The following is a 26217-nucleotide window of genomic DNA, read 5'->3' on the forward strand; positions in this document are numbered from 1 at the left end:
TATGCCTGGCACAAATGTTTACTAAAGTGAATTGAAGCTGCCCCATTGGCTCTTGAAAGCTGCTTCCCAAAGAGCACGAGGCCCTTCATATAGGTTAATTTGGTGACTAGAATGTTCAAATGGCGCAAAAGCACAGCTTCAAGGCTCCTGAAAGACACTGGACCTTATACCGGACCTACCTTGGGGGACGATTTCTAGCTCCATTTTGAAATAAAAAATCAATTTCAAAAGGTCCAGAAGAAGCATCTAAATATATATGCTTTAGGAGTCGGCCACTGCATTCCAATTAAGTTTTTTCAAGAGTTGGCACTAGGGGGCAATGTCCTGATACTTTTAGGAGGGAAGACAAGACGGCTGACGTCATGGGCCACATTGGACGCCATTTTTCCTTCTACAATGTGGTTTTCTTCAAAGCACAGGAGGCACAAGAGGTGGAGAGAGGTGAGTGCGGAGGGGTGCCCTGGAGAAGTCCTCTTTCGATCACCAGCTGACAGGGTGTTTGAAAGTAATCTGAAAATCATGTGGGTTCAAGGTGTTATGGGGGACATGGCAAGGGTCCCCGAACCGTGTCTCATTCGTTACACCGCGGCAGAAAAGGAAACTTTGAATATAGCGAAGAAATGCTAATGAGTCAGAAATGTGAGCTCTTCAAAGCCCTGGCGGAGGCCTGCAAGCAATTAAAGTCCTGAGACATTAATATCTTTAGACCCAGCGGAACAGGGCAATCAAATTCAAATCAGAACCAGAGAACATCTGGACAAATGTGAGCAAATGATTTTTCATCCATCTATACATTTGTATAAATGAGCCTGTCAGGTAGCCACCCGGCTCAGAGAGCAGTGCACGAGTGACTGGTGCCGAGGCTGTGCTTGCTGGAGCCACGTGGGTGGTCTGTATTCCTGCCCACCTATCTTTCTGTCTGTTGCCCCACCGTTGAAGCGGTGTATTTCTCGATCTGCTTGTTCTTCATTCTCTCTAGCTGACTACTAATCGTTGCTCCATTTGTCTGTCTCTATCAATCTAATGTTCCCCTTCAGTCTATATACCGGCCTATTGCTAACTGTTACTATCTCTCCAAGAGTCAGTCTATCTATCTATCTATCTGTCTATCTATCTGTCTATCTGTCTGTCTGTCTGTCTGTCTGCCTGTCGGTCTGCCTGTCTGTCTGCCTGTCTGTCTGCCTGTCTGTCTGCCTGTCTGTCTGCCTGTCTGTCTGCCTGTCTGTCTGCCTGTCTGTCTGCCTACCTACTCATCAATCCACACATTTATACCCCCTTTAGGCCATCATCTGTCCGTGTGTCCGTCCATCCAGCTGTCTCTCTGTCTTTCTATCTCTATACATTCATGTCACCTGTGATGGTGCTACAACCACTGGAAACAGAGCAATTGCTCATTCCAGAGTCTCACAGGGAGCTGGGACCGGGGAAGCCACTGGGAATATTAGATTTATCAAATAGGGGCCTGCTGACGTGAACGTGACTACTACTATACTAAGAAAAAGATTTGTTGTCATATTTCTTGCACAAAATCGATCTTCGCGCTCCGAAAAGAAGCTCTGCTCCAGGCAGAGGCATCCAGCGAGCTTGAGAGCTCCTGCATCACAAAATGCGCCTGCGAGTCCCCGTTCCGCCCTCAAGCACTGGGTTGTGCTGCAATATGTCTGGAGAGGACTTGCCAGAACCTGGCAGCTCTCGTGCTAATGACCTGGACTCATATAGACCCTTTTATGTCTGTATACCAAACATATGTAATTTAAGATCTCTCTATAAATTAGTTTGAATGGGCAACCAGTTGCTGGTCTTTATCCAGAACTACAATGAATCAGTGATGCCACCACAGTCAAATGCTGCAGGTCTGAAGATTAGCGCTGCATTGGCAGAGGTCCAGCCTCCAGGCCCTGGTGATGCTGTTGCTATATGGTTTATAGAAGTCAGAAGGTTTTGTGGGGCCCAGGAACAAACGCTATTTGTGGGGCCCGTTCTGAAGACCCGTTTGCCCCTGTCGCCATCGCTTTCCCTTTGCTGTTAGGAGGCCTCTTGGGTCCCCAATGAAACGGTGATCAGGGCGGAACGGGATTCGTTCACCATGGTTTGAACACTATCCCTTCCCATAAAGGCGTTTCTGTGCAGTGACAAAATCTAATATACTAAAGTTAAATAATCCTAAATGTTAAAAGAATGCACTCTATGAATGTGAAAGCTCAGATCTCATTCAAGAAAGTCGGTGGCAGTCAGTCTGCTCCCTGCTGAAGTGAGTACGGCACCTGAGCTCACACCTTCAGGGCTCTCTGCGCGGCTCCTCACCCTCCACGGAGCGGGTCGTGCAGCCATGCAGGGCCACGGAGAATGATGGGACCCATCAGCCCTGCCATTTTGGTGCTGGTAGAAAGGTGGAGGACTCTTGGGTGTTGGACATGTGGAGAATAGGCCCAAGGCCTATGCGTAGCCACACCCCAGTCAACCGCAGACGCGTCTTGTCTCATAGTCAGGGCCACTGGAGTTATGCGATTGTGCAGCCGTGCAGTTCTCACATAATTATAGATTTGCCACATAATTCATCATCTGCCGCATAAACTGCAGAGTTTAACAACACAAAAATTGTTCTGGCTCAAACGGTTCAAAAGTTACTAAAAATGCAGAGGCATGTGTTGCTGCGCAGTGGAAGGCCCTTTGCAAAGCTGGACTGGTCACCTTTCTGTTGCTATATTGGGGTGTTAAACCGGTACTAATGAGGTTCAACCAGTGCCCATACATTATTACCAAGTTTCAAAATGACGAAATAATGAAGTAATACTATAGCAAATTGTGCTGCATTATGCCACATTATTTGCCTTTTCTTGCTGCATAATTTACTAAACCTGCTGCATAATTTGGCCCTTTCCTGCCACATAATTCCAGTGGCCCTGCTCAATGCAGGAGTAGCATGTTTCACAGCACAGGCCAGGATAACAGTGATTTGTATTGTGACACTGCACACGCCAGCAGTATACCATCTGACGACAACCTCACCCATTGTGCGGAACCTCTTTTAGGTGCATGGCGTGGGGAACACGCCCTGCCTGTCTCCCTTATGAGGGTAGTTATAGCTTAACGTAACAAGCGAGTTATTTTACCAATAAAAAAACCGAAAAGCAATTTGTGTGCTCTGCTTATTCATTTAATTATTTCAGGTGTTTTATAAAGCACCAACAAGCGGTGTGTGGGTACTTTTGGCACCTACCTACATGCAATCATCACACACTGCAGTGGTTCAGCTCATTGATGTGAATGGTGCAGATGGTGTCGACAGAGCGCACTTCAGGGGGAAGTTACTGTGGAACAGTAAGCACTCACCCGAAGATGATCTGCTGGTTAATGTAAAGAGTGGACATGGAGCGGCGTGATCTGCACAGGGGTTCAAGAGCATTTACAACCTGTCGAGGGGGGATGCGGATCCACACTCCAACGTCAATCAATCATGACAAGGAGTGGGCGAGACTGCGTGGAATTCCGCTAAGTTACATAAAAACTCCATGAGACTCCACACAGCATGCATCACGTGACACCCCTGTTCTTCTGCACAGGTTGTCCCTTCTGTTTTGCAACCAAATTAGGAAGTAAGGCCCAATCTGGAGCCCTATTACACGTAGGTGGTACGTGGGAGTATACAAGTTTACATTAGCATTAGTTTATGTTGTGTCGCGCTTTTACATGATGCTATGCAAGTTTTTATGCTTCATGTTATTGGTGTCTTATTTTGTCCAAGATGCAATTCATCAGAGTTCATGAAAATACTTAAGAGATTTTTTTATTTAGTTCAGAAAAATGTAGTGCTGTTTCTTTTTTTGATAACACGATTTTGAAAGGAGTCTTATTAAAGCAATATATAGCTCACTAAAGCAGCCCATTGCTGAGCTAGGAGAGAGGTTACAGCTTCCACATAACAAGAGAAAGGTTAATTAACCAATGTAATTGGCCATGTCTCCATCTATAGCCCCCAGAGCCATCTGTTGCAAGGAGTGGGGAATATTTTAACAAGACAGCCCAGGTGCTGGTAACCTCACATCAGTGCTTAATTTGTAAAATAATAAGTAGTGGTGCCCAAATCTTTCCCTCAGTAGCATGTAGCCAACACTGCTGCGTGTCAGGCTTGCAGACCACTAAGTCTTCCTGGCTCCGATTCCACCTCATGCCTCTTTCATATACCACATTACATTTCCTGCCCCTTTGTCTCAGTTTTGTACGTTATTTTATTTTTCTTCCCTATTTTCTTCCTTTGGCACTGTTTTTCCATCTTCCATCTTTCCCCTTCCTCTCTCCTGTTCCTGGTCAAAGTCTGATAATGAAAACTAGGTGCCAGTATCCCAAAAAAACATTTGCCAGTGGGCCACACCTGCAGCCACTGGCTTACATTTAGTACCGACTCAGATGCTGTACACAAAAGCCCTCTGCCTCCTACTGGCATTCGCGTCTCTACACCCATGGCGGCACGCAACGCGTGGAATGCTCCAGTGGACCAATGCCAGAGGCCATCTCGCGAGCCTCCCCGCCCTCACTATGTTATCACTGAGTTACAGGTGGGCAGTGAGCCACAGCTTGGAATGTACCGATCATGGCCCATGGATCCCAAAAGTTCAACTGGTCTCATGTGCCTTTGAGGTAATGAGCTGATGTCAGACTCTCAGACCAGCTGCAAGGCTGAGACAAATTAGGGCCACATATTATTACATTTTTATAATGCACCAAATCACCTGTACCTAAGAATGTCTCAGTCCAGGCAGACACTTCACACACGGGGGGGGGGGGCACGTGCCTTCCTTATACAGCAGTTTGCAGACTTGGCGCGGGTACCCCTGAAGGTGTTGTTGCCTGCGCGCCTCCCCACAGCGCCCTATGAAGCAGTGCTAAGGATCTAGCTCCTCGCGGGTTACTAGGCAACCAGTGCATTACCTTTACTCTGGAAGCCACGTGATTGGATGAGCAGTGAAGGGGGGCACAGTTTTGCTGCATGCAAAGCACGTGCCTCAGCACTTTAGTAATTCGATCAATGCAGCCCTGCAGTGCTCTGTTTTGGCCCTTTCCAGCTTCTGTACTGCAGGACAAGCAGTTCAGTGAACTAGGGTTCAGATCCAACAGAATCCTGGGAGTATGACAAGCTGAAGAGTCTAAGAGGGCACCGCTTCAAGCTGTCACTTTAGAGTGCCACCACTGACAATGAGACCGCAACCTGTCACTCCAGATGAGGTTACTAATGTGCCCTGAACTTTTGCACCCATGTCTGCAAAAGATTTAATTTTACTCTGCAAAAAGTGATGTGACCTTCTTGCTAGTGACCCATCTTCAGAAGGATAGACCGGCTCCGTCTCTTCGAGTCCACTGTGGATGCTGCTCAGTAACTTGGATATAAATGTCGTCATTTCAATATTTTGTAATTTGCCTACATGCGGACGTATGGCTGCTGCGCCGCAGTCATCAGTGTGATTCTATCTCGAGGCCATCTGGGGAAAAATGTGCCAACACTCTTCTGAGACTCTAGAAAACTAGTACAAGGGGGAAAGCTCGCCTTTCGGTTACCTATATCAATGATTTTAGGGTTTAGGCCGACCTCTGAAAGGAGCAGCGGCCAGTACATATGGTGGTGTTCAAAGGATCAGACACACCGACGGTCATGCCACCCTGTAGAGCCAACTGACATCACCTGTTAGTGTAGACTCACAGTCCACGTGCTCACAGGGGACCCACTTTGTGGTGAGAGAATGAGAAAGTGTGGTGATGAGGTGCGACCATGGGACCTTCTCTGGAAGAGGCAGGGGGGGGGCGCTCCTCTCAGTGATTGGATAAAACTCAGAAGGTATGCTCCCTCGTGAATCCTGAAAAGAACCAGATGGCAGATGTGGAGGGATATATGATCAGCGGAGGCCTCGTGTGCACATTTAAGGTGTGTGTGTGTGTGTGTGATTACAAAAGTCCGAAGCCAGTGTGTATATGTGTGAGCAGATATGCATTACTCATCTGTGTGTATGTGCACAAACTTACGAAGCCTGTGTGTGTATGTGTGCGTGCTGGTGTGCGTTATTCATCTGTGTGTGTGGGCGAGCACACGCTGACATGTACGAAGTTCGCGTCTGAGAGGGTGTGTAGATGTGCAATAATCCTCTGTGTGGGTAGCTTTCTATTTATTTACATACTTTGTTGTTGACACACCCTCTGAAATATGTGGCCATTGGCAGTTTGTGCATTCTGGTAGATTTCCCACTTACGATTACTTTAATTACTGCGTCCTTCAGCAATGTCAATGTGTTAAGATGCAGTTTCATATAGGTGTGGCCGGGAGTGGTGGCCACACTATGGTGTAAAAAACAACAACAAACTTACTTTGTGGCGAGAAGCATGTTCTTCCGGGAGTGCAGGTCGCTGGGGTCCGTGTGCTGTCGGTTCAAATACTCGGACACGGCTTTGGCTGGGAATTCCGTCTCGCAGATATATCCGAAATCCCGTGCTAAGTGGACAGCTTCACCTGGAAGGGAAAGGGAAAAACCCTGGCGTCAGTGTCCGGTGTAAAGATGTGAACACGTCACTTCCGCAACTCACACTCCGGTCCCGAGAGACGCGACATTCGGCATTTGACAAATTCACAACCAGTGTTAACATATAATTTTCTACATACACATTTTCTGTGGCTTGGGCTATTTTTAAGTGTATGTTTCAATATAACAGTATATACTATATTATGGTTTTTCCCTTTAAAGCGGTAGGGAACAAAATGCAGTCTCTGGTGGGCGCTCTATAATTGGTTTGTGTTTCTATGATCATGCGATGGACTGTGATGTTCAGTGTAAATGGTCAGTGGCGTAGCTGTCGAATTTCATGGTCTGCAGATGTGTCGGTGATTTGTGGATGGCGTGAAATCGGGTGGGATTAGACGGGCCGACTGTAACTGCGCGTGAAGAGCGCGTGGAGTTTACTAACACGGACATGAATGGGCGGTAATTATTAAGACCACTTAATACATTTCTTCTCCGCAGCCAGCCTGGTGTCAGCCTCCTGCCCTCAGTGCTTCTACTCATCAAACCCCCACAGATGCACTTTGTAGTGGGGAGAATGCACGGGAGCCTAGCTCGGGGGGATTTCTGCAGAACGCCCCCCCCCCCATGCAGAGGGCTTGAAAGGGGTGCCTGGGGGCGGGGGACGAGGAGGGTCAAACTATCAAACATTGAAAGAGGAGAATCTGGCCTCAGTAGTTTTCCGACCCGGTCTCTTTAAATATGAAAGTGTACGGATGCCCTGGAGTAGACCTGTCTGCGCCTGCGCGTGAGCGGCAGTGGGAGGTGTGAGCACGTGGCCACATCTCAGATCTTACCCCTGGCGAGCTGGGTCAACGAAGGCACAAATCTCCAGTGCTGTCCGCCAATAAATGCTGGAGGCAGGGGAGGGACTCTCCAAGAAGGAAGCCAGTCATTGGTTGTCAATTTTTTTGGGGGGCAGTTTTATATAATATTAATTTGGTACAAGGCGCTTTACATGACCACCAGATTACATTTCGCAAGGTCAGATTTTCTTGTTTGTTTTTTTTGCCACAGGGAGACGGAGTAATTTTCCCAGAATCCCAGAACGTGGAGGCAATGTCAGGGCTCCAACTTGGTTCCCAATTTCCAAAGTCAAACTTGATTCCTCATTTCCAAAGTCGGCCATACCTCCTACTGGTGCCTCTGAACTCTCTGCCTCCCTCACTCCGTCTAGCCACCTTCTTACAAGGACCTCAAGCTCTTCCTGCTTAACAGACATCCGGGTTCATTTATCCTCGACCAGACTTAAGTTCTCTCTCCGCTGCGCCCTGATCTGACTTTGTTATATGATTCAACCATCTAAATCAATGCTTTAACTGTGTATGTCCTCTGCCCAATTGTTGTAAAAAGGTCTCTCGTGGTAACTACTGTACACATTCACCAACGTCAACGTCCGAGTTTAACTCATTTTGCTGGAATGTGCTGTAACCCTGTATCCTGTGTGTTGTAAGGCGCTCTGCTGATTTCGGGGCCATGTCTGTGCTATACAAAATTGCAAAACTAAAAAAAAAAATAACGGGTGCAGAGTCACAAAATACCTTTTATACGCCTAAATACACAAAGAATGCCTGTTCATTTCCAAATACATATTCAGCTACACCAGAGACATCACATCTACTGGCAACTGACACCCAGAGGTTGAGGTGGGCGGGATCTTATGGGCACAACGTGCCCTTACTTTTTTAATTTAAGAAAAACTGTTCCCGACTTTTTGTCAAAAGACACCCATCCCAAAACAGTTACTTCAGAGAGTTTAAATGCTGCAGCTGAAGTGTAAGGGAGGGAGTCTCCTGTGCTGTGAAACCAAGGGCGGGGCAAACAGCTAAATAAGCCTTCTTGCCAGGGTGCCTGCTTCCCTGAAAGAAATGTAAATGTACGCAACTGGTCAATCTATAAATGTAAAAGGTGCCTGAAAGCCATTTTTGGATTGAGTTGATGAAATCATTTTAAGCTTCCTGATGACACACATTTATTCTTGTTGAGTGGTATAGCAAGGGAGTTACCCGATCAGCTGTGAAGTGTGGGCTTTTAAAAGACAGTTACAAAAAAAAGCCCTTTGTATAGTCTGGGTATTACTAATACCTATATTTTGGAAGCACTTTCTTTTATCTAAAACCTTCCTGCTGAATTTGTAGCAGCATATTTTATACTATGTGTAATTTCTGTCACAGGCTGGGACATCATAGCGCTAAACACACACAAGTCACTATTCTCCACTGCACCAAGCAGGTTTTAATTCTGTGGCTCTCTTGTTACGCACACAGACCTCTGCAGTGCATTAACTAATAGGGGTACACTAAAGTATGATAGTGTTTGCCCACTGATTTACTTAACTTGCATTTTTCTCATTTAAGTTGTGAGTTACTTTATATGTAGTTACCTGAAGGTGAAAGATCGAAAAAAAGTTGCAGAATATTTCGTTTTTTTTAGCCACGCCTTCGACCCCGCCTCCACGCTCATGCCCACTCATCCTCCTCCATTACCAGCAGCCTCACAGTTCCCATACTTTTTTTTAAAATGCACTTGGACCTCTGCTGACACAAGACACAGAAAACATCTCTGCACACACCAACTACCCAACCACAACTAAAACCATTCCACACAGCCTTTGCATTTACAAATGCGAAATACACACTACAAACACACATATATAGGCGCACTTCAACACAGCATACAAACTCCAGCAGCACACATTCTTAGACACACAAGCCAATCGACAAAACACACAGCTTTGCACACGCAACTAACGTCACAAATACGCTCACACAACTTTCCACGTAAAACTAAACAGCAGCACAAAATCTGCCCCGCAAATATACAACCATAAGACACACAATTCACGTCGAAAACGATCGGCGGCTCTATACGCAATCCACACTGCAAACAGCATGCACATCTGTAGACACAAACAGCCTACATCAAACTGCAAGCACGTGCTTACAAACGCCGCCATCTCACACTTGCACACAGTAATTCACACACCCGAAAGTGCAAACTATACTATACGCATATACAACAATAACAATGCACGCATCAAACACGTTCACACAGTTGTACACCAACACAACGCTCGTGCACCCAAACACAAATACAGACGGAGTCCCACATGAATACACACACGGTGGAATGTATGCAAATTTTTTTTAAAAAACCTAAACGTTGGCAAATGCAATCACATCAGACACAGCATAAAGACATGCACACGAATACACACACACATGAATGAACTCGCGCACAGGCATACACAGACAAGACGAGCCAATACAAAAACGCAAATTTCCATATTTATGTATACACACACACACGTATACACGAAAACGCATGCACAGTCACGTCGTAAGAAACACACAAACGGCCAATTTAGCACACACGAACCACCAAGCACGCAGCCATAGAGACGCCGAAAACATGAACCCTTGTATAAACACCCGTGGAGCGTGCGATATCCAATTTAAAATGTTACTTATTTAAATGAGCTGTGAGGCAAACGCGGGCTTTAATTAATATGCATTAAAACGAATGGCTTTGAGGTACTATTTTAAACACACACCGCCATTACAGATTATCACGCACCGCGGTTGCATTTGAGCGTTATTTTAACATCTACTGTAAACACACGTGAATCAGTTCGTTTGCTGCGTCCCCTGGTTTGTGATACCATTTGTGTGGTCCTTGCTGATGTTTCATCTGTATTGCCTCTATTTTTAAAGCGAATATATAGGAATACATTTATTCGTGAAATGACTCGCAAAAAAGGGTGTGGTGCACCGTTAGTCGTGAAAATGCAAGTGAGTATCTGTGTACGGAAAACTCGAAGCGGAGAACGATTGTCAACTGATGCAGAGGCCAAAGGTGTTCAAAGGACGCCTGGGTTCATCCCATGAATATCTGTCGGTCTCTTCCTCCTCCACAGACTGACGGACACTCCCACCGCTCTGCACCGTGCATCTGTGGTGCGCAGTGCAGGTGCGGAAGGTTCTCAGTGCGCCTGTGGAAGGGTACCCGTGGTTTGCTGTGCAACTACGGATGGATACATGTGGTTCACACTGCAGGAGTGTTAGCATAACTAAGTGCTCGCAGTGTAACTGTGGAAAGATACCTGAGTGTTCGCAGTGTAGCGTTGGCAGTGTAAGTGTGAAAGATACCTGCGCGTTCGCAGTGTAAGTGTGAAAGATACCTGCGCGTTCGCAGTGTGAAATATACCTGCGCGTTCGCAGTGTAAGTGTGAAAGATACCTGAGTGTTCGTAGTGTAAGTGTGAAATATACCTGTGCGTTCGCAGTGTAAGTGTGAAAGATACCTGAGTGTTCGCAGTGTAAGTGTGAAAGATAACTGCGCGTTCGCAGTGTAAGTGTGAAAGATACCTGAGTTAAGTGTGAAAGATACCTGAATGTTCGCACTGTAAGCGTGAAAGATACCTGTGTGTTGGCAGTGTAAGTGTGAAAGATACCTGCGCGTTCGCAGTGTAAGTGTGAAAGATACCTGAGTGTTCACAGTGTAAGTGTGAAAGATACCTGCGCGTACGCAGTGCAGGTAGGGCTGAATACCGGCGGTAGTGGAGTGGCGGAAGGATACCTGAGTGTTCGCAGTGCAGGTAGGGCTGAATACCGGTGGTAGTGCAGGTGCGGAAGGATATCTGTGGCTCGCAGCGTTAGTGGACGGCGTGTACTGCTCCGGCCTTACCTTCCACCAGGGAGGTCAGCAGGGTGACGTTGGCGGCCTTGCGCCGGCCCGCCGGCAGGTTCAGCCCGATCTTTTCCAGCCGCTCCCGCAACGATCGTCCTCCGTTCTTCGACTTGGCTCTGCAAGGGAAACAATGTCACGTCAGAGGTTAGCACGAGTCACCGCTTCCGAGAACGGACATGAGAAGAGACACTCCCCGGCAGAGAGGGATGCGCTCATATCACACAGCACGCACACTACGGGTTGCAAGATGTGTCAGAGGGTGGGTGTATGTCTCCACAGCCTGTATGTCTTAGATGTGTTGGTGAGTTTGTTTCAATGATCATTTTAGATGTGTTTGTGGGTCGGTTTATATTGAGTCTGTCCATGTGATGCATGTTTTGTGGTTATGTTTTTGTGTGTGCACATTCACCGTGTCTGCCTCTGGAAATGTGGGTGTATATTGGACGCATGAGTTGTGTGTCGTTTGTTTAGTGCATAGATCGGATACTTTTTTTTCATCACAGAAGCCAACAACGCATCTGCAGGTGCCCTCGGAAGCGCTCTCGAGCAGTGTGAGGTGTGCATGGAAGCCTTGAGAAAAAGAGGCCGCGCAAAAACACGACAGTAAATATAAAGGGGAAAAAAACCTAAGCATGACTTTGAACTATAAATGCGAAATCATTGAAAAATCGCTCTCCAGCATAGAAATGAGAGAGCGCCTAGAAGCGAAGCAGTTTCAGTGAGCTATAAAAGACGATCTACTCATTCTTGCACTTTGCAGACGCAGGGAGGGAGAGCTATCTCGCGGTGCCAATATATGTCCGACCCGAACAGTGCAGGTTAGGCAAAACTCGAGTCTCCCCTGGCCCAGCCGGCACTTCGAGGCCACTTTCGACCGCCTCCGAAGTAATACGAGACTTTTCATTTATCGTGCACAGACTAGTTCGTTCGTTTGTACAATTTAGTCGTACATCCCTTAACTCAGGCATTTGCTTATTCCCTTATCCATTCACCAATAAATTAATTTATTTGTTAGCGCGGCTGCTTCCTTAATTTATTCTACCGGTCACACATTCATTCATCCTTGCGCTGTTAACGTATTCACTCACTCGTCCTTCTTGTGGCTGGTTAATGTGCTCGTCTTTATTTATTCATACATCAAATGATTCTGCCACCCAATGCATCCATCGGTTCAGCCTTCATAGATGAATACATTCATCCGCGGACCCGCCCACTCGCTGATTGGCTGCTCATTCCAGAGAGAGGGCTGTGCGTCATGCTCACCTTCGCAGGACCCCGCCGAGGAGGGAGGCGTTGAGGCACTCTGGTGGGGAGAGGCGCCGCTGCACCTCCCCCACCGTCACCTTGTACTTCGAGGTGGAGCTGAGCAGCGACAAGCGGCCGGGCACAGAGCAGAACACCTCCCCGGCGTTCACCGACATGCCCCCCAGGAAGCCATCTTTGTTCATCATCAGCGACGTCACCGACTTGGGCGGAACCGGAACTGCAGAGGAGAGAAAGTGGGCACAGTGAGAAAAGGTGAAAGCAGCCACATCCCAAAACAGATCAAGGTATTTAGTTACCCATAAACTTGCACCGGAGTCAGAAAATATTTTAAGGACAGAGAAGCAAAGCGAGTTTTTAACCAGCGCATTCTGCTAAACGGTTTGCCTGATTCATAGGAAGGGAAAGAATGTGCCCATATTATGACAGGGTTTGTGTTATAAACTTCTCTGTGTTAAGGTTTTGCCCCAGAGAAAGCGGACATATAAATACACCACACTTTATGGAAATGGGAATGACTATTCAATTAATGTCAGCACATATGTCTTTACTAATAATGCACACACATACACCATAACCACCCATGTTTACATTTTTAATGATTGGGGCGTGCTCCACGAGTGAGTTTTTTCACCTGACGCACTCAATCGTTCCATCCGCTTATTCACTCTAAAAATAACGAGAACAGCTCCTATGGTGCGCGCGGCCACACTCATGCACGCGCATCCACACGCGAGCACCTTCAGACCCATAAACAGACAGGTGTGCACCCCCCCCAAGCAAGTACACATCACACATTCTTGTTATGGCAAAAATATACCGAAGTGAGTGATTAGAATAAGGACCTATTTGCCTTTAAGCACAGTGTGACAGAAAGGTTCAGCATACTAGTAGACAAAGGAACATTATGGTATGCGGCCTGGGAGTGCACGTTTTCTGTACGTGCGGCATGCACACACTTAAACACCGACCACAGCAGTTGTGTAGCCGTGATGCCATGGGCCTCGGCGCAAGCTAGGAAAATGACCCATTTGACTGCTGTCGGGGTAGTAAATACAGCAATTATCTGGGTTCAAATGACCTCTCAGGGCCCCGGTGCCACTGCACCCGCTGCACAATAGTCGCTACGCCCTGGCACCACACACACTTGTTTCCTGTCCCATTTCTTTCTCTCTCTGTTTCGCTCTAATTAAATGTCTCCCGGCACAGCATTGATTTAGCTGCAGGTAATTTTTGCCAAAGTTTGGCCTCAACATATGCATCGATGTTCTCCCAAAAACCGTGCCAGCACCAACCTCAGGTGACCAAGGGCAAACGGAGCCACGCGAGGAAAGGGTGCATGTCTAAAAACAAACAACCGAGAACAAGCGAGACCTTAACAAAGTAATTGCTTCATCATTTAGAACAGTTTCATGCCCCCAAGCGTGAACAAATATTGTTACAACAAACGGAATTTTTGTGTAAATGTTGACAAGGCCTCCAAATTCATAGTCTATTGACAACATTATGTAGAGCGTGCCTTCTTTAAATATACTGTGTGCATATTTGCTGGTTCAAAGAGTTCTTAAAGAGGCATTAAAATGGTGACTGCAGCTCTGATATTGTGGCCAATCCGACCTTTCACCCTACAGAGGTTTTCCAGCTGTCATTATCTGCTTCACTGAGGGATCCGTTCCTAACCAGAGTTCTCCTGTCTGGTCCCCCTGGAGGGTGGTAGGTCTAAGAGCGGCCCCGCACCCTACCGCGAAGCCTCAGCCTGGTTTGCGCTACTTGAGCCCTCAGGGCAGCCGTGGGCGTAGTGACACTGGTAGGCCCAAATTATCTTTCGAGCTCCAGTACTAGAATATCTGAGGAAAGAGCAACTTTCCCCAAAATATTCCAGGAGGCTTATTTTTCATTCCAACTTCAGTCCTGGAATATTTTGGGAACAGTTATACATTTCCCAAGTGTGTTTAGAAATGCTTGAAAGGCAGTAAATTAGAATCGCTGAAAGTGCAGCCCTGTGGGCAAAAAGCTAGGAGTACCTACTTTTCTGCTTTCCACTGCGTGCGTCGACTACGTGTTTACGTCACAGGACGCACAGAAAAATCCAGCCGTAACAACAGCAGGTTGGGCTCGTTTACTCTTGTGGGGTTCAAGACGTGTGTGGAGGGAGGATGACTTCTCCCACTTTACAACGCCTATCCATTTCCAGGAACATTGTATTAACAATTAAGTCATCATTACGTTTTAGTAAATATATAGTCTTCCGCTCCTTGTTTTCGCTTTTTGTCAATATCTTCACCTTTCGCTTTTTCCTGTCCTTTACTCACTTCCTTTACTCCATGTGTATTACGTTTCAACTTGTTCTCTACACCACCCACTTCCACTTCTCCTCTCCATCCATACACATTCTCTTCTCTTCCTCGATGAAACTTTCTTTCTCATTTACTTGCTCTAGCGCTTTCCTCTCTTACCTTTCCCTCACCTCTTTCCCTCTGATTCCTTCTCCTTTTCCACCTCTCTCTCTCTCCATATCCACTTCACATGCCCTCTCTGTTTTTCAATCTCACACATATCCAACCTCCCCTCTCTCTGCCCCATCCAGCTTCTCCTGTTCTCACAGCACCTGTGATGGCTTCTGGGGTATTGCGACCCCCAAATCACCAAAACTGTTGCAGCTTTTCTCAAAGCAGCCAGGAAAATCAAATCAGAAAGAGCAAAATATACTGCCAGCCTCACCCACAAAAGAGAAAAAATCAAGAGGATAAAAAAATCTAAACTTGCATCAACACACAGCCCATAACCACCAGTGCAAGGATGATCAGAACGCAGGGTGTAGGCATCAAACCAAAACTAAGGCCTGCTGGTTACTGCGAAGCCATCATCCTCACCCACTCCCTGGCATCCACAAACCACTGGCACCTTGAAGAAGGAAAACCAGATGCGAAAGCATCATCCTCACCCACTCTCTGGCATCCTTAAACCACTGGAACTTTCAAGAAGCAAAACCAGATGCAAAGTCATCATCCTCACCAACACCCTGGCATCCACAAACCACTGGCACCTTGAAGAAGGAAAACCAGATGCGAAAGCATAATCCTCACCCACTCTCTGGCATCCACAAACCACTGTGACCGTGAAGAAGGAAAACCAGATGCAAATGCATCATCCTCACCCACTCTCTGGCATCCACAAACCACTGGCACCTTGAAGAAGGAAAACCAGATGCGAAAGCATCATCCTCACCCACTCTCTGGCATCCACAAACCACTGACACCTTGAAGAAGGAAAACCAGATGCGAAAGCATCATCCTCACCCACTCTCTGGCACCCGTACACCACTGGCACCGTGAAGAAGGAAAAACCAGATGCGAAAGCATCATCCTCACCCACTCTCTGGCACCTGTAAACCACTGACACCTTGAAGAAGGAAAACCAGATGCGAAAGCATCATCCTCACCCACTCTCTGGCATCCACAAACCACTGTGACCGTGAAGAAGGAAAACCAGATGTGAAGGCATCATCCTCACCCACTCTCTGGCATCCACAAACCACTGACACCTTGAAGAAGGAATACCAGATGCGAAAGCATCATCCTCACCCACTCTCTGGCATCCACAAACCACTGACACCTTGAAGAAGGAATACCAGATGCGAAAGCATCATCCTCACCCACTCTCTGGCATCCACAAACCACTGACACCTTGAAGAAGGAAAACCAGATGCGAAAGCATCATCCTCACCCACTCCCTGGCATCCACAAACCACTGACACCTTGAAGAAGGAAAACCAGATGTGAAGGCATCATCCTCACCCACTCCCTGGCACCCGTAAACCACTGGCACCGTGAAGAAGGAAAACCAGATCTTCTCGGTGAACAAACTGGACAAGACTAAAGAAGGTGACACTGACCCGAGGCGACGGACAGGAACCCTGTCACTATCAGTGCATGGGTTCTGCACCCCACAATCATATATGATCATGATTACGCAAACAGTACCATGGCATGCCAACTAATTTTGCAGATATAAATGAGCGCGGGATGCAAGACTTAGACGTGCACTGATGCCCTCTCTCCTGCGGGCTCTGTTCCCTCCACAAGTATGCGTGATCTCCAGCACCCTCTTCCCCAACTTCAGGGGTTCTGGGCGCTTGAGTCCCCTCAACTGATCCATCCTACCTACCCAGGTCTCCTCTCATCTTCTAACAAGTGTTTTCATGACATTTGCATGCAAAGGTCGCCCAGACAGAATGCAGTATTAAATAAACAAGCTATACTAGTAAGGAGAACAGGGTGCTCGTACTTCTTACATTGCATCTCTTAGAAATCACACAACTGCTGCACGAAAAGAAGGGCTATTCTCTGAATCCGAGTATTTAACATGTTTACAAAGTGCACACAAAAGAAGTGTCGCTATCACGTAAGCACGTGCCCCGGAAGCAGAAACCGGCAGGGACGCATTGCAGGCGCTCTCACGTTGGGGGTCAGGATTTCCTGTGCTCGGGAGCTCATTGTGCACCGCTCCCCGTCCCGCATGAATATTCATCACTTCACTGTCCAATGAACTGACAAATTAGAAGGAAGCGGGACCCAGGAAGTGTGTTCCAGCCCCACATGCCTCGATGTCTTCAAAGTAAGTCTAGCAATGGAAATAAGGTCACCAGATTTTGGAAACCGTAAACAGAATTATATCCCAGACAAAGATGTAGGACTGCAATTTTACAGTGGCCCCGAGGCAGATAATGGCTCAATTTACAGCATTCATCAGCACAGAAAATGGACCTCGGGTACCAAGATTGGGATTTTGTGCCAACAGCGCAGGCAAATGTAATGCACACATCACCTGTGTCACTTGAAAAGCTTCATGATGAGTGCTTCTAACTGCTTCCACAGAGGTACCCATGGCAGCGTGTTGATTTGGAGGTTCGCCCACCCTCTTTGAAAATGGAACATGTGCATTTACAAAAAATGCCTCGGCTGTTCTGGCAAATCTGGTCACACTAAATGAAAGTCACACGCTTCATCCTCTGTACGTGCTCTACCAGAACTCCAGCCAGCTGTGAACAAAGCCAACTCCTCTACACAACATATCAATAAATGTATATTCATTGGCTGGGTGTGCACATTCATGGCACCATTTTGAAAAATGTAGATGGGAGCCTCTGATTCACCTTTAACTGCTACTGCCTGAGGCCTGACCTGCGCAAAGACTTTCTAGCCAGCATCACTCGATGGTTTCCAAGCCATCATGCCAAAAGGCCCTGATCCCAGAGGGAGTGCCTGGCGGCTACATTGTTCTTGTTGCTTAGCAAAGTTGCGGACAAATAATTGCAATGCATGGAAATGCCTCTTGCTTGATTGGGTCACAGCGGTCCCCTTTGAGACTGGCATGGGACACTCTCACCGAAGCACACCTTTGACCGTCAGCCAGTGAACACGTATCCATACAGCCCCCTCCCCCATGAGCGGGACTACCTACATAGGTTTCGAGGCGTCATTCTACGAGTGAGGCCAAGCTAAAGTGCTTCTATACTTGAAACTGGTTCCATTCCTGACATGTATGTATTTATATTTTGTATTTTTAGTGCATACACTTCAAGCTCCATCACCACTTGTCATAAAACCTAAAGGCCACAGAGACCGAAGAAGACCCTGAAGACGAGGTGGTTGAAAGTATCTACAAGTCTTTTCTTATCCTTCATAGACCGAGAGAAGTCAGCTATATAGGGGATTAGAAGGGTTTCAAGGCACTTCTTCAGCTATACCGTTAACGGGGGACAGAGAAGAATCAGGAAAAAGGCGGCAGAAGAATGTCTAGGCACTTTGTCGCCAACCATAATGGCAAACAGCGAGGAGGAGTACAAGAATAACACTTGGGTTAGAAGCGCCTCTAGGCACTCCATCAGCCATAGCGCTCAAAGATTCTGGCAACCGTAAGAAGAGTAGGGAGATACAAGGGCACAGAAACACTTGGGTCTGATTTAGATCTCGGCGAATGGGTTATTCCGTCACAATGGAGACGGATATCCCGTCCGCCGAAATATAAATCCTGTAGGATAGAATTTGATTTATATTTTGGCGGACGGGATATCCGTCACCGTTGTGACGGGGTAACCTGTCTGCCAAGAGCTAAATCGGGCCGCAAGTCACTAACATTACAAGTCAAGAAGAATGGACCAGTATCGGAGAGAGTTGTCAGGTCTAAGCTCCAAGGGCAGGGATTTTCAGAACTGTGGTCTTGCAGTAGAGACATTGCTGATTGGTTTGTGAGATATATGAGGCGCGTGCAGTGGAATGTGTGATGTAGAGAACATAAGCACAGCCTTCACTGTGAATGTACTAGTGTGAGAGACAGTAAAACATAACATTGATGCAAAATTTGACTGAGTCACTAAATCATGTTAAATGGATGAATGATTGAATAAACATTAGTCACATTACAAATCTGTGTAGATCCTCTTTGTTGCACTGATATGTCAAGGAAACGGCTGTGCACAAAGCCATGAGAGTTCAGCCGGCCAGCAAGAAAGGAACCCTCAGTTTTAGTCGCGATTTCCTCACTTGAAATTAAATGGGTGTTCCTGCGAGGATTACTTCATCATACCCTGTGTCAATCTCCCCATCAGTGGCCAGATACGCCTAATAAACAGGGGAAATCCAGGCGTGGGGCCATATACAGAGCAGTGGTGTCATGAACCCACCACAGAAGCTACTTTAGCGAAGGGTTGGTGCAGATGAGCAGTGCGGGTAGCATGGCGCTTTCAAAGTGCTGTTTATGGCTCCCAGGTGCTTGATTGGAAACACTGGTTTCCAAACAAAAGGCCATGAGTACAACTGCAAGAGAGCAGCATGATGGAGCTATGGGCAGAAGAAGAAATGAAAAATTAGAGCATGGAAGGAAAGAAGGCAGGAATGAATGAAGGGAAGGAAGGAAGGATGGGTGGGTGGTGATGTGGAATGGTGGGCGGAGAGAGGGATGGACGGATGCAGGGGCTGATGAACAGACTGATGGAGTGACGCACGGAGAAAAGAATGGGAGGAGATATGGATGGAAGGATGAAAAGCATGATGGATGGATGAGTTTAGAGGATGAATGGATGGATTGATTCAGCAATGGATGGGTCGGTAATGAGAAGTGAGGGCGTAGGGACAGACGGAGCAATGGATGGGCAAAGAAGGAGAAGGATGAATGCAGAGAAGGAAGGAGGAAAGGAGGCTAGAGGAATGGGGAGAAGAATGCATTGATGGATGACGAGATGGATGGATGCATGGATTGATGATGAGAAGGATGGATGGCTGGATGACTAAATGAATTGAGACTTCATGGGAAAAAATGCACCATTTAGTAACATTATTTTAAGGATTCCATCAGGTCATTGGCTATTGTACACCACTGATAAGTAATACAATCACTTGTTATTTAACAGGGTTGGGAAACTGAAAACCCTGGATTTCACATCCATCGAAATATAATGCTCATCCCTACTGTAGGCTTTGTAGTTAATGATGGCTTGCACCAACTCAGCAGACTAATGAAGATCCTACCAATAGCATCTCAACTCAGTCAATCCATGGCTTTAAAATGTGCCAAAAAACCAAAATTGGTGACATAAGGCTTTAACAGATTAGCTTCAGTTAATTCCTATATGGTCTGTCAATCCCTGTGCTTTAAAAGTGGCAAAAACCTAAAACTGGAGCTAGAAAACCTTAATAACTTGGCTGCAGTTAATTCCTGCATGGACTACCGCAATTCCATGGATGCCAGGTTACCGCCACGTTGGCCGCTAGGCCTCACAGAGGCACAAATGCAGCCCGTTGGCCTTTCTAGAGATCGGTATAAGAGACAATGTCAGACATGCAATAAACTATCTCCACATACACTGCCAGTGATTCCAATTCAGTGGAATGCCGCAAGATTTCGCTTCATAAAGAACTCCATGGCACTTCTATGCCTTTAAGTGCTGAAAGGGACACATTGTTATTATCTCATTTAATCACACAAATTGTAAAAAAATCAAAATGATGAAAGTCTGAGTTGTCCATGAGTGATTTAAACTTGTGACCTGAAGGTCACAGCTTATACCAATGGCAGGAGTTTAACTCACTGAGCAATCTGGCTGGACCTGAAAACCCATGTGATGATACAGAGGGGGTAAAAGAAAATGCAATGTCGCTTCCTCTGATCCCTCAGTGATCAAAGTGTGTGCAAGATCACGCCTGACAGCTCTGTGATGGTGGAGAAATGAAATCAGAAGAAAGAAGGAAGCAAGAAAACAGGGCACGCCAGGTACTATTACCACACTTGTGCGAGCAATCATATAATTGGGCAGTGATTACACAATGATTCCAGGGCCAACAACATCCCACAGTTCCAACAAAATAACACAACAGACAAGCTCCTTTGCACCCCAAACCAACTCCCATTCAGTTTTGTTTTATGATTTATGGGATTATTGTTGTGATCACCTGAATATAATGTTGAAGAGTCATGTCTTATGTTCTGTAAAGTTCCAAAGCATCCCGAAGGGTTCATAAGGCAGCATGTCCTCGCTACACAGATCACAACAAATACAAAAATAATGGTAGTAAGTAAGGGGGGGCACGCCTATTCTGAAAAATGCTCTTTATTGGCAGACATTCAGATTCAACAGTTACAGATGGTTTCAGCTCTACCCAGGCGCACATGTGGACTACATACACCATGAAAAACACAGGGGGAATTTTACAGGGTAACTAAAGCACACTGACAGATACCAAGAGCTAGGCCATGGAGGTCACTAAATGTGTGTATGCGTGTTTATTTGCAGAGTGCAGACAGTGGCTGCACGTGGTGGGGATCAGCAGTTTTTTTGTTTACAAGGAATAGGAAGAAAAAAAGGAAAACGTAGACAAAGTGAGAAAGCAGGAATGTAAATGAACATGCAAGTGTGAGAAAGAGAGACAGCTGCTAGAGAAAAGGGGCATGAAGTACATTAAAAAGTAACAGCCTTGGTTTTTGGCAATCGGCAGCACTGGCTCCTAAAAATATCTTGGGCCCTATACATAATATTTTTTTGTTTTACTAATACCTGAGTGGAAACCTAGCTAGACAGCCACAAAGCCTTGTGCAGCCTTTGGGGCTTTAGAAATTCCTGATCGTCAACACATATGTGAAAGGTCGGGACATGCATAGCCACAGCAGGTCATGAAAAGTCTAAAAACTCAGCTAGTCGCACTGCATCAGGGGCATGCCAAGGGTAAAGGGTCACTTGAATATCCAGCAGCGTTTACAAGGGGGGCGTGCCTTCTTGCCTTCCTCTCCATTACATATTAGCTCAGCCCAGTGGCCTCCGTCGCTTCTCTCGGCTTCATCGGTCGCGACAACAGCCGCGCTGCCCGCTTGATTTGTTCGTAATTATGCGGCCCCTGCCCCCGCGCGCCGAGGAGTGAGCCGCCGTGTAGCGACAGCCGGAAATGGCGAGGAAATGGAGCATGGCGGCGCCCCGGCGCGAGCCCTCGCTGCTCCCCGTGTTTACAGATTCGCGCGCATACATTAGCGCTAGTTCTCTTCAAGATCTCGGTTGGATCCCTAGACGTGACCTCGACGCAGCACAATAATTCGGCGCAAGAAACTACCTGGGAGGAGGAAGCAAGTTTGCTTGCACGAGGCAGGCTGTGGCAGCTGCCTGTTCCGGAAGCGTTACCTGCAGCACGTCGCAAATGTTTATGAAACGTCATCGCAAGCGGGTAACACTTCAGCAATTCGAGGCCATGGCCTGTACCCAGGGCCACTGGAATTATGCGGCAGGGTTGACTAAATTATGTGGCAAGAAAAGGCAAATTAAACGGCGGAATGCTGCAATTTTTTTTATAGTGTTACTTTATTATTTTGTCATTTTAACACATGGTAATACTGTCTGGGCAAATATTTTACCTCATTAGAGCTAGTTTCACAACCAAATACAGAAATAAGCAACTGAAAGATGGCCTTTTAACCTTTGAGAAAGGCGTCCCACTGTGCATGAACAGGTTGCAGCGTTTTTTGTAACTTTTGACCCATTAGAGCTAGAAGCAAATTTTTTGGGTAAAAATCTGCAAATTATGTAGCAAATAATAGATTAGGTATACTTATGCGGACAAAGACACTGAATCGCTTAATTCCAGTGGCCCAGCCTTTACCATAGCGAACAGGACATGCTTGCACAGACTAGTTTCTCCCTCTCTTCTAGGGCAGGTGTATATGTCTATTGGTATTGCTAGAGTAAAAAAAAAACAGCTCGATGCAAAGACACATTATGGTGCTGATTCATGAAAGCGTTTATGAGTATGGGAAGTAGTACTACTGGAGTACCTTTTACGTACTGATATATGCCTTTGTGAATCCATCCTGAAGTGTACAATTCTCTATTAGTAAAAGTGCAAAGAAACCACAGTCCTCTCAATTTGTACTATTTGTAAATAAATATTACCTGACTGTTCCGCTTTCGGTCCCATTTTAGTTGCTTTGGGGCGTTTCACAAAGGCACGTACAAGTACATAAAGGAGTACTTCAGAAATGCTACTTTACTGTAAAATGCCTTTGCCTTTATAATAAGACCGGGGTGAAATTTGAGGTATGCAAACTTAATTAGTGTAATTTTGATAATTTAGCATTGTTGCTATGCGAAAGTCCCAAAAAGACACTATTACACCATATTGTTTAATTATGAGCCATTTGTGATGCAAACAACTACGGCAAATATGCAGTGAGAGGTAAAAAAAATGATGGCAAACACACTGGAACACAGTAGGCAATAGAGTACGCGCTGCTGTTGTTTGTTTTTTGCACTTTTTTTTAGCATGAAATGCATTCTCAAAGTGTGTGTACATTGCACACTAAAATACAGCGCCATGTGCCAGTTTTGCATTTAACATAATTATGTGTAATTATGTGTATTTTGCTGAAATTTCATGTAATTACACAAAAGCAAGCATTTTTTGCATACCTCTGTTTGTAGCAAGGGAGGATATGAACGATGGTGGGAGAGCGGGGGCAATGGCTTGAGATTTTGCGGGGATTGCTCTGGCTTGGATTGTGGCCAGAGGAGCATCCTTGTAACAGTTATTACACAAGTAAGAGCACATTTTGGAGGAAGTTGGATTATACATTATTGCGCAATTCAACTGCATATAAACAACCCAGGGGCTTTATTTGGACTTTTATCATCCAAAAATGACTGTAAACTAAACATCTTTAGCCAACAATCCTTATTTTGAATGCATCAAATTCAAACTGAGATCTTTCGTCCTTTCCTGAAGCAGTATTTCCCCTTACAGGGTGACAAATCACTGGATTTCTCATACTGTAGGCAGTGGCGTAACATTCGCCCCTGCTGGCCATGCGGTGCAAGGGGCCCCTCCAGCACTGTGCACGGGCAGCAGGCCCCTGGCCTGAGAAATCCTGACTGGGTCCGCAGCGTGGGACTTTGGAGGGAGCACCATCAAGTTTTGTTACGACACTGATTGTAGGCACACTTGTAGGGGCATTAGAAAGAAAAATTACACACTATTTTGCAGTACATGTGTTGCCATTCATGACTTAGTTCCTCCCTGTTTGTGAGCGAATTGTTTTAAAGCTGACTTTAGTTAAATTAAAATAAAACTTAAGAAACCTCAAAGGACTGAAATAAAACGCTTAGGATGGAATAGAATGTATATGCACTCTCTCTACTGGTGATTCACAGGCCACTCCCCCTCTGCTCAATACTTCCCGCTGACTTTCTTCCTTCTCACTCTCCACTTCCTCCTCTGATTCTCCTTCCTGTTCCCATTGTTCTCAAAAGGGTTTTATCAAATCATAAGTCAACACAAAATATAAACCACTTTAAATGAAACCTCTTATTAGTGATGGGACAGTAAATATGGATATGAGAAATGAGTATGCAAATGTGAACTGTAGAGCCGAGAAACAGAGTGGTAAGGAATCTTGGAGTCTAGAATCAAAAAGAGCAAAATATTCTTTTTTATGTTTATAAAGTTTATCGATTTAATGTGAAGATGTCATCTAGGCGTAAAGTCATTGAATTATGTTTGTTATTCAAGAAAGAAAGAAGAAATTAATGCTTTAATGAAGGAGAATACTTATATCGTACAGCTCCCTAAAACCGTATAAAGATGCTATGTTGAGTGATGGAGTGAGCACAGCGGGATTATCAAAAATAGGTAGGTTCTGTTCCTCTTTGAATTTTTTTTACAGAGAGGTGATTCGTCTCGGTGGTGATGCCCAGAGGCTAGACTGGCGATTTAGAAATGCCTCATACTCTCATGGTTTTCCAGTAAGTTTAGATAGGATGAAAGGAAGCAGTGTCCAGTGGTGTACTGCTGTTTTTAAGTCTTGCCTACCAGACAGCATAAGTTGTATGTTTGTGAAAAACACATTTTTAGCGTAGAGTGGGCTTAGAGACCGTCCATTGCTTACCATTGGTTGGATTTAATGTCAATCTCATTTGTTAGCTGTCTCTGTTGCTTTTGCTCCCTCCCCCACCACAGCAAAAAAAGTACTTGCATTATTTAGTAGGTGCGCACAAGTGGTGCACATGCTTATAACATGATTCAGCAAGCCGCACCATACCGTTATTTTTTCTTTCTTTAGTAATAATTCTTCTGTAGCCATGCTGTTCTGCTTTGGGGATGCGGTACTGCATCACTAAAAACCATTGGCAAAGTCAATAGGTCGCAAAGGCCTTGATTGATTACCTTTGTCAATGTTTGTTTTGGATTTTTTGCTCAGCTGTATTAGGCCATTTATATGGTTGCTGGACATGGGCTTTCAAAGTTATTTGTGAGCTAACATAGAGACAATGATGTGTTTTCGTGTGGGTAAGAACTAGTCCTAAGGGTTTTTACCAGCCATATCCTCGCATGAGGACCACTGGACCACATGTAGGAAGGTGGATATCTGACTATGGTTACCCCCAACTTTTTGCCTAGTGTCTAGCTGGTTTTTCGACTTAGTTGGCCTGAGATCCTGCCATTCAGGGTCTCAGGCTGTCTGCTCTCTCTGTAAAATGGACTCCATGTACCCTAGGTACATACACAATTGGTAAGGATCACCTTATTGGACCCTGTACAGTGTACCCTAGGTACCCAGGGCATAGGTGTACCCTAGGCCTCCCAGGGGCTGCAGCATGTATTATGCCACCCCTGGTCTGGCCTTACAATCAGACACAACTGGCTGATCACTCAGCTGGGGCAAGGTCGTGTAATCACCCCTTGCTTAGGTATAGTATGCCTATATCTACCCTTATATATAGACACATGTGTACCTATCAGTCACTCCTATGGCAGGCCTTAACAATCCTGGAGGCAGAGTGCTTGGTAACATGTGAGATGGTGCTCTAGCATGAGCTGAGCCTGTCTGCAGCTTTCGGAACCATGTCCTTATAGCTGTTCTATGATATAGCCTACCATATACTCTTAAAGTGCCTTATAATCTTAAACGGTTATGGTAACTATGGTTTGGCTTTATCAAAACATGTCGTGTAAGGTGTCTAACACTTTGGAATAATACCCCCATACCATTTCTGGTGATGAGGATATTATCCCTCCCTTCTAGAGGGAGAGACATGTTAAAATCCTACTTTGCTGTTTAACTCTAACCAAAGCCTCAGCATCACAAAATGGATGCTGCTGCCACAGACACAAGTCTGACCTCCTGCTGCTGGGAGTGATCCCAGCCAGGGAGGCCTGGACAATAGGTTTCCTGCTTGGGGAGGTGATAGC

General features: G+C 45.9%; 1 protein-coding gene across 5 annotated transcripts in view; it reads right to left on the reverse strand.

Moving 5' to 3' along the window:
* TFAP2B (transcription factor AP-2 beta) overlaps positions 1–26217 on the reverse strand; it is a 130895-nt gene that overhangs the window by 25710 nt on the left and 78968 nt on the right. For 3 of the 5 annotated variants that reach the window (XM_085610455.1, XM_085610450.1, XM_085610451.1), the window contains exons 4-7: positions 20944–21027; positions 12494–12713; positions 11228–11346; positions 6355–6496 (exon numbers count right to left, since the gene is read on the reverse strand). In XM_085610455.1, coding sequence (XP_085466581.1) covers positions 6355–6496; positions 11228–11346; positions 12494–12713; positions 20944–21027 — 565 coding nt within the window. The remainder of the gene's footprint in view (positions 1–6354; positions 6497–11227; positions 11347–12493; positions 12714–20943; positions 21028–26217) is intronic. The other 2 variants (XM_085610453.1, XM_085610454.1) reach the window with 1 other exon arrangement.

This window comes from Triturus cristatus, chromosome 6, assembly GCF_964204655.1.
Source record: "Triturus cristatus chromosome 6, aTriCri1.1, whole genome shotgun sequence".
NCBI classification, from domain to species: domain Eukaryota; kingdom Metazoa; phylum Chordata; class Amphibia; order Caudata; family Salamandridae; genus Triturus; species Triturus cristatus.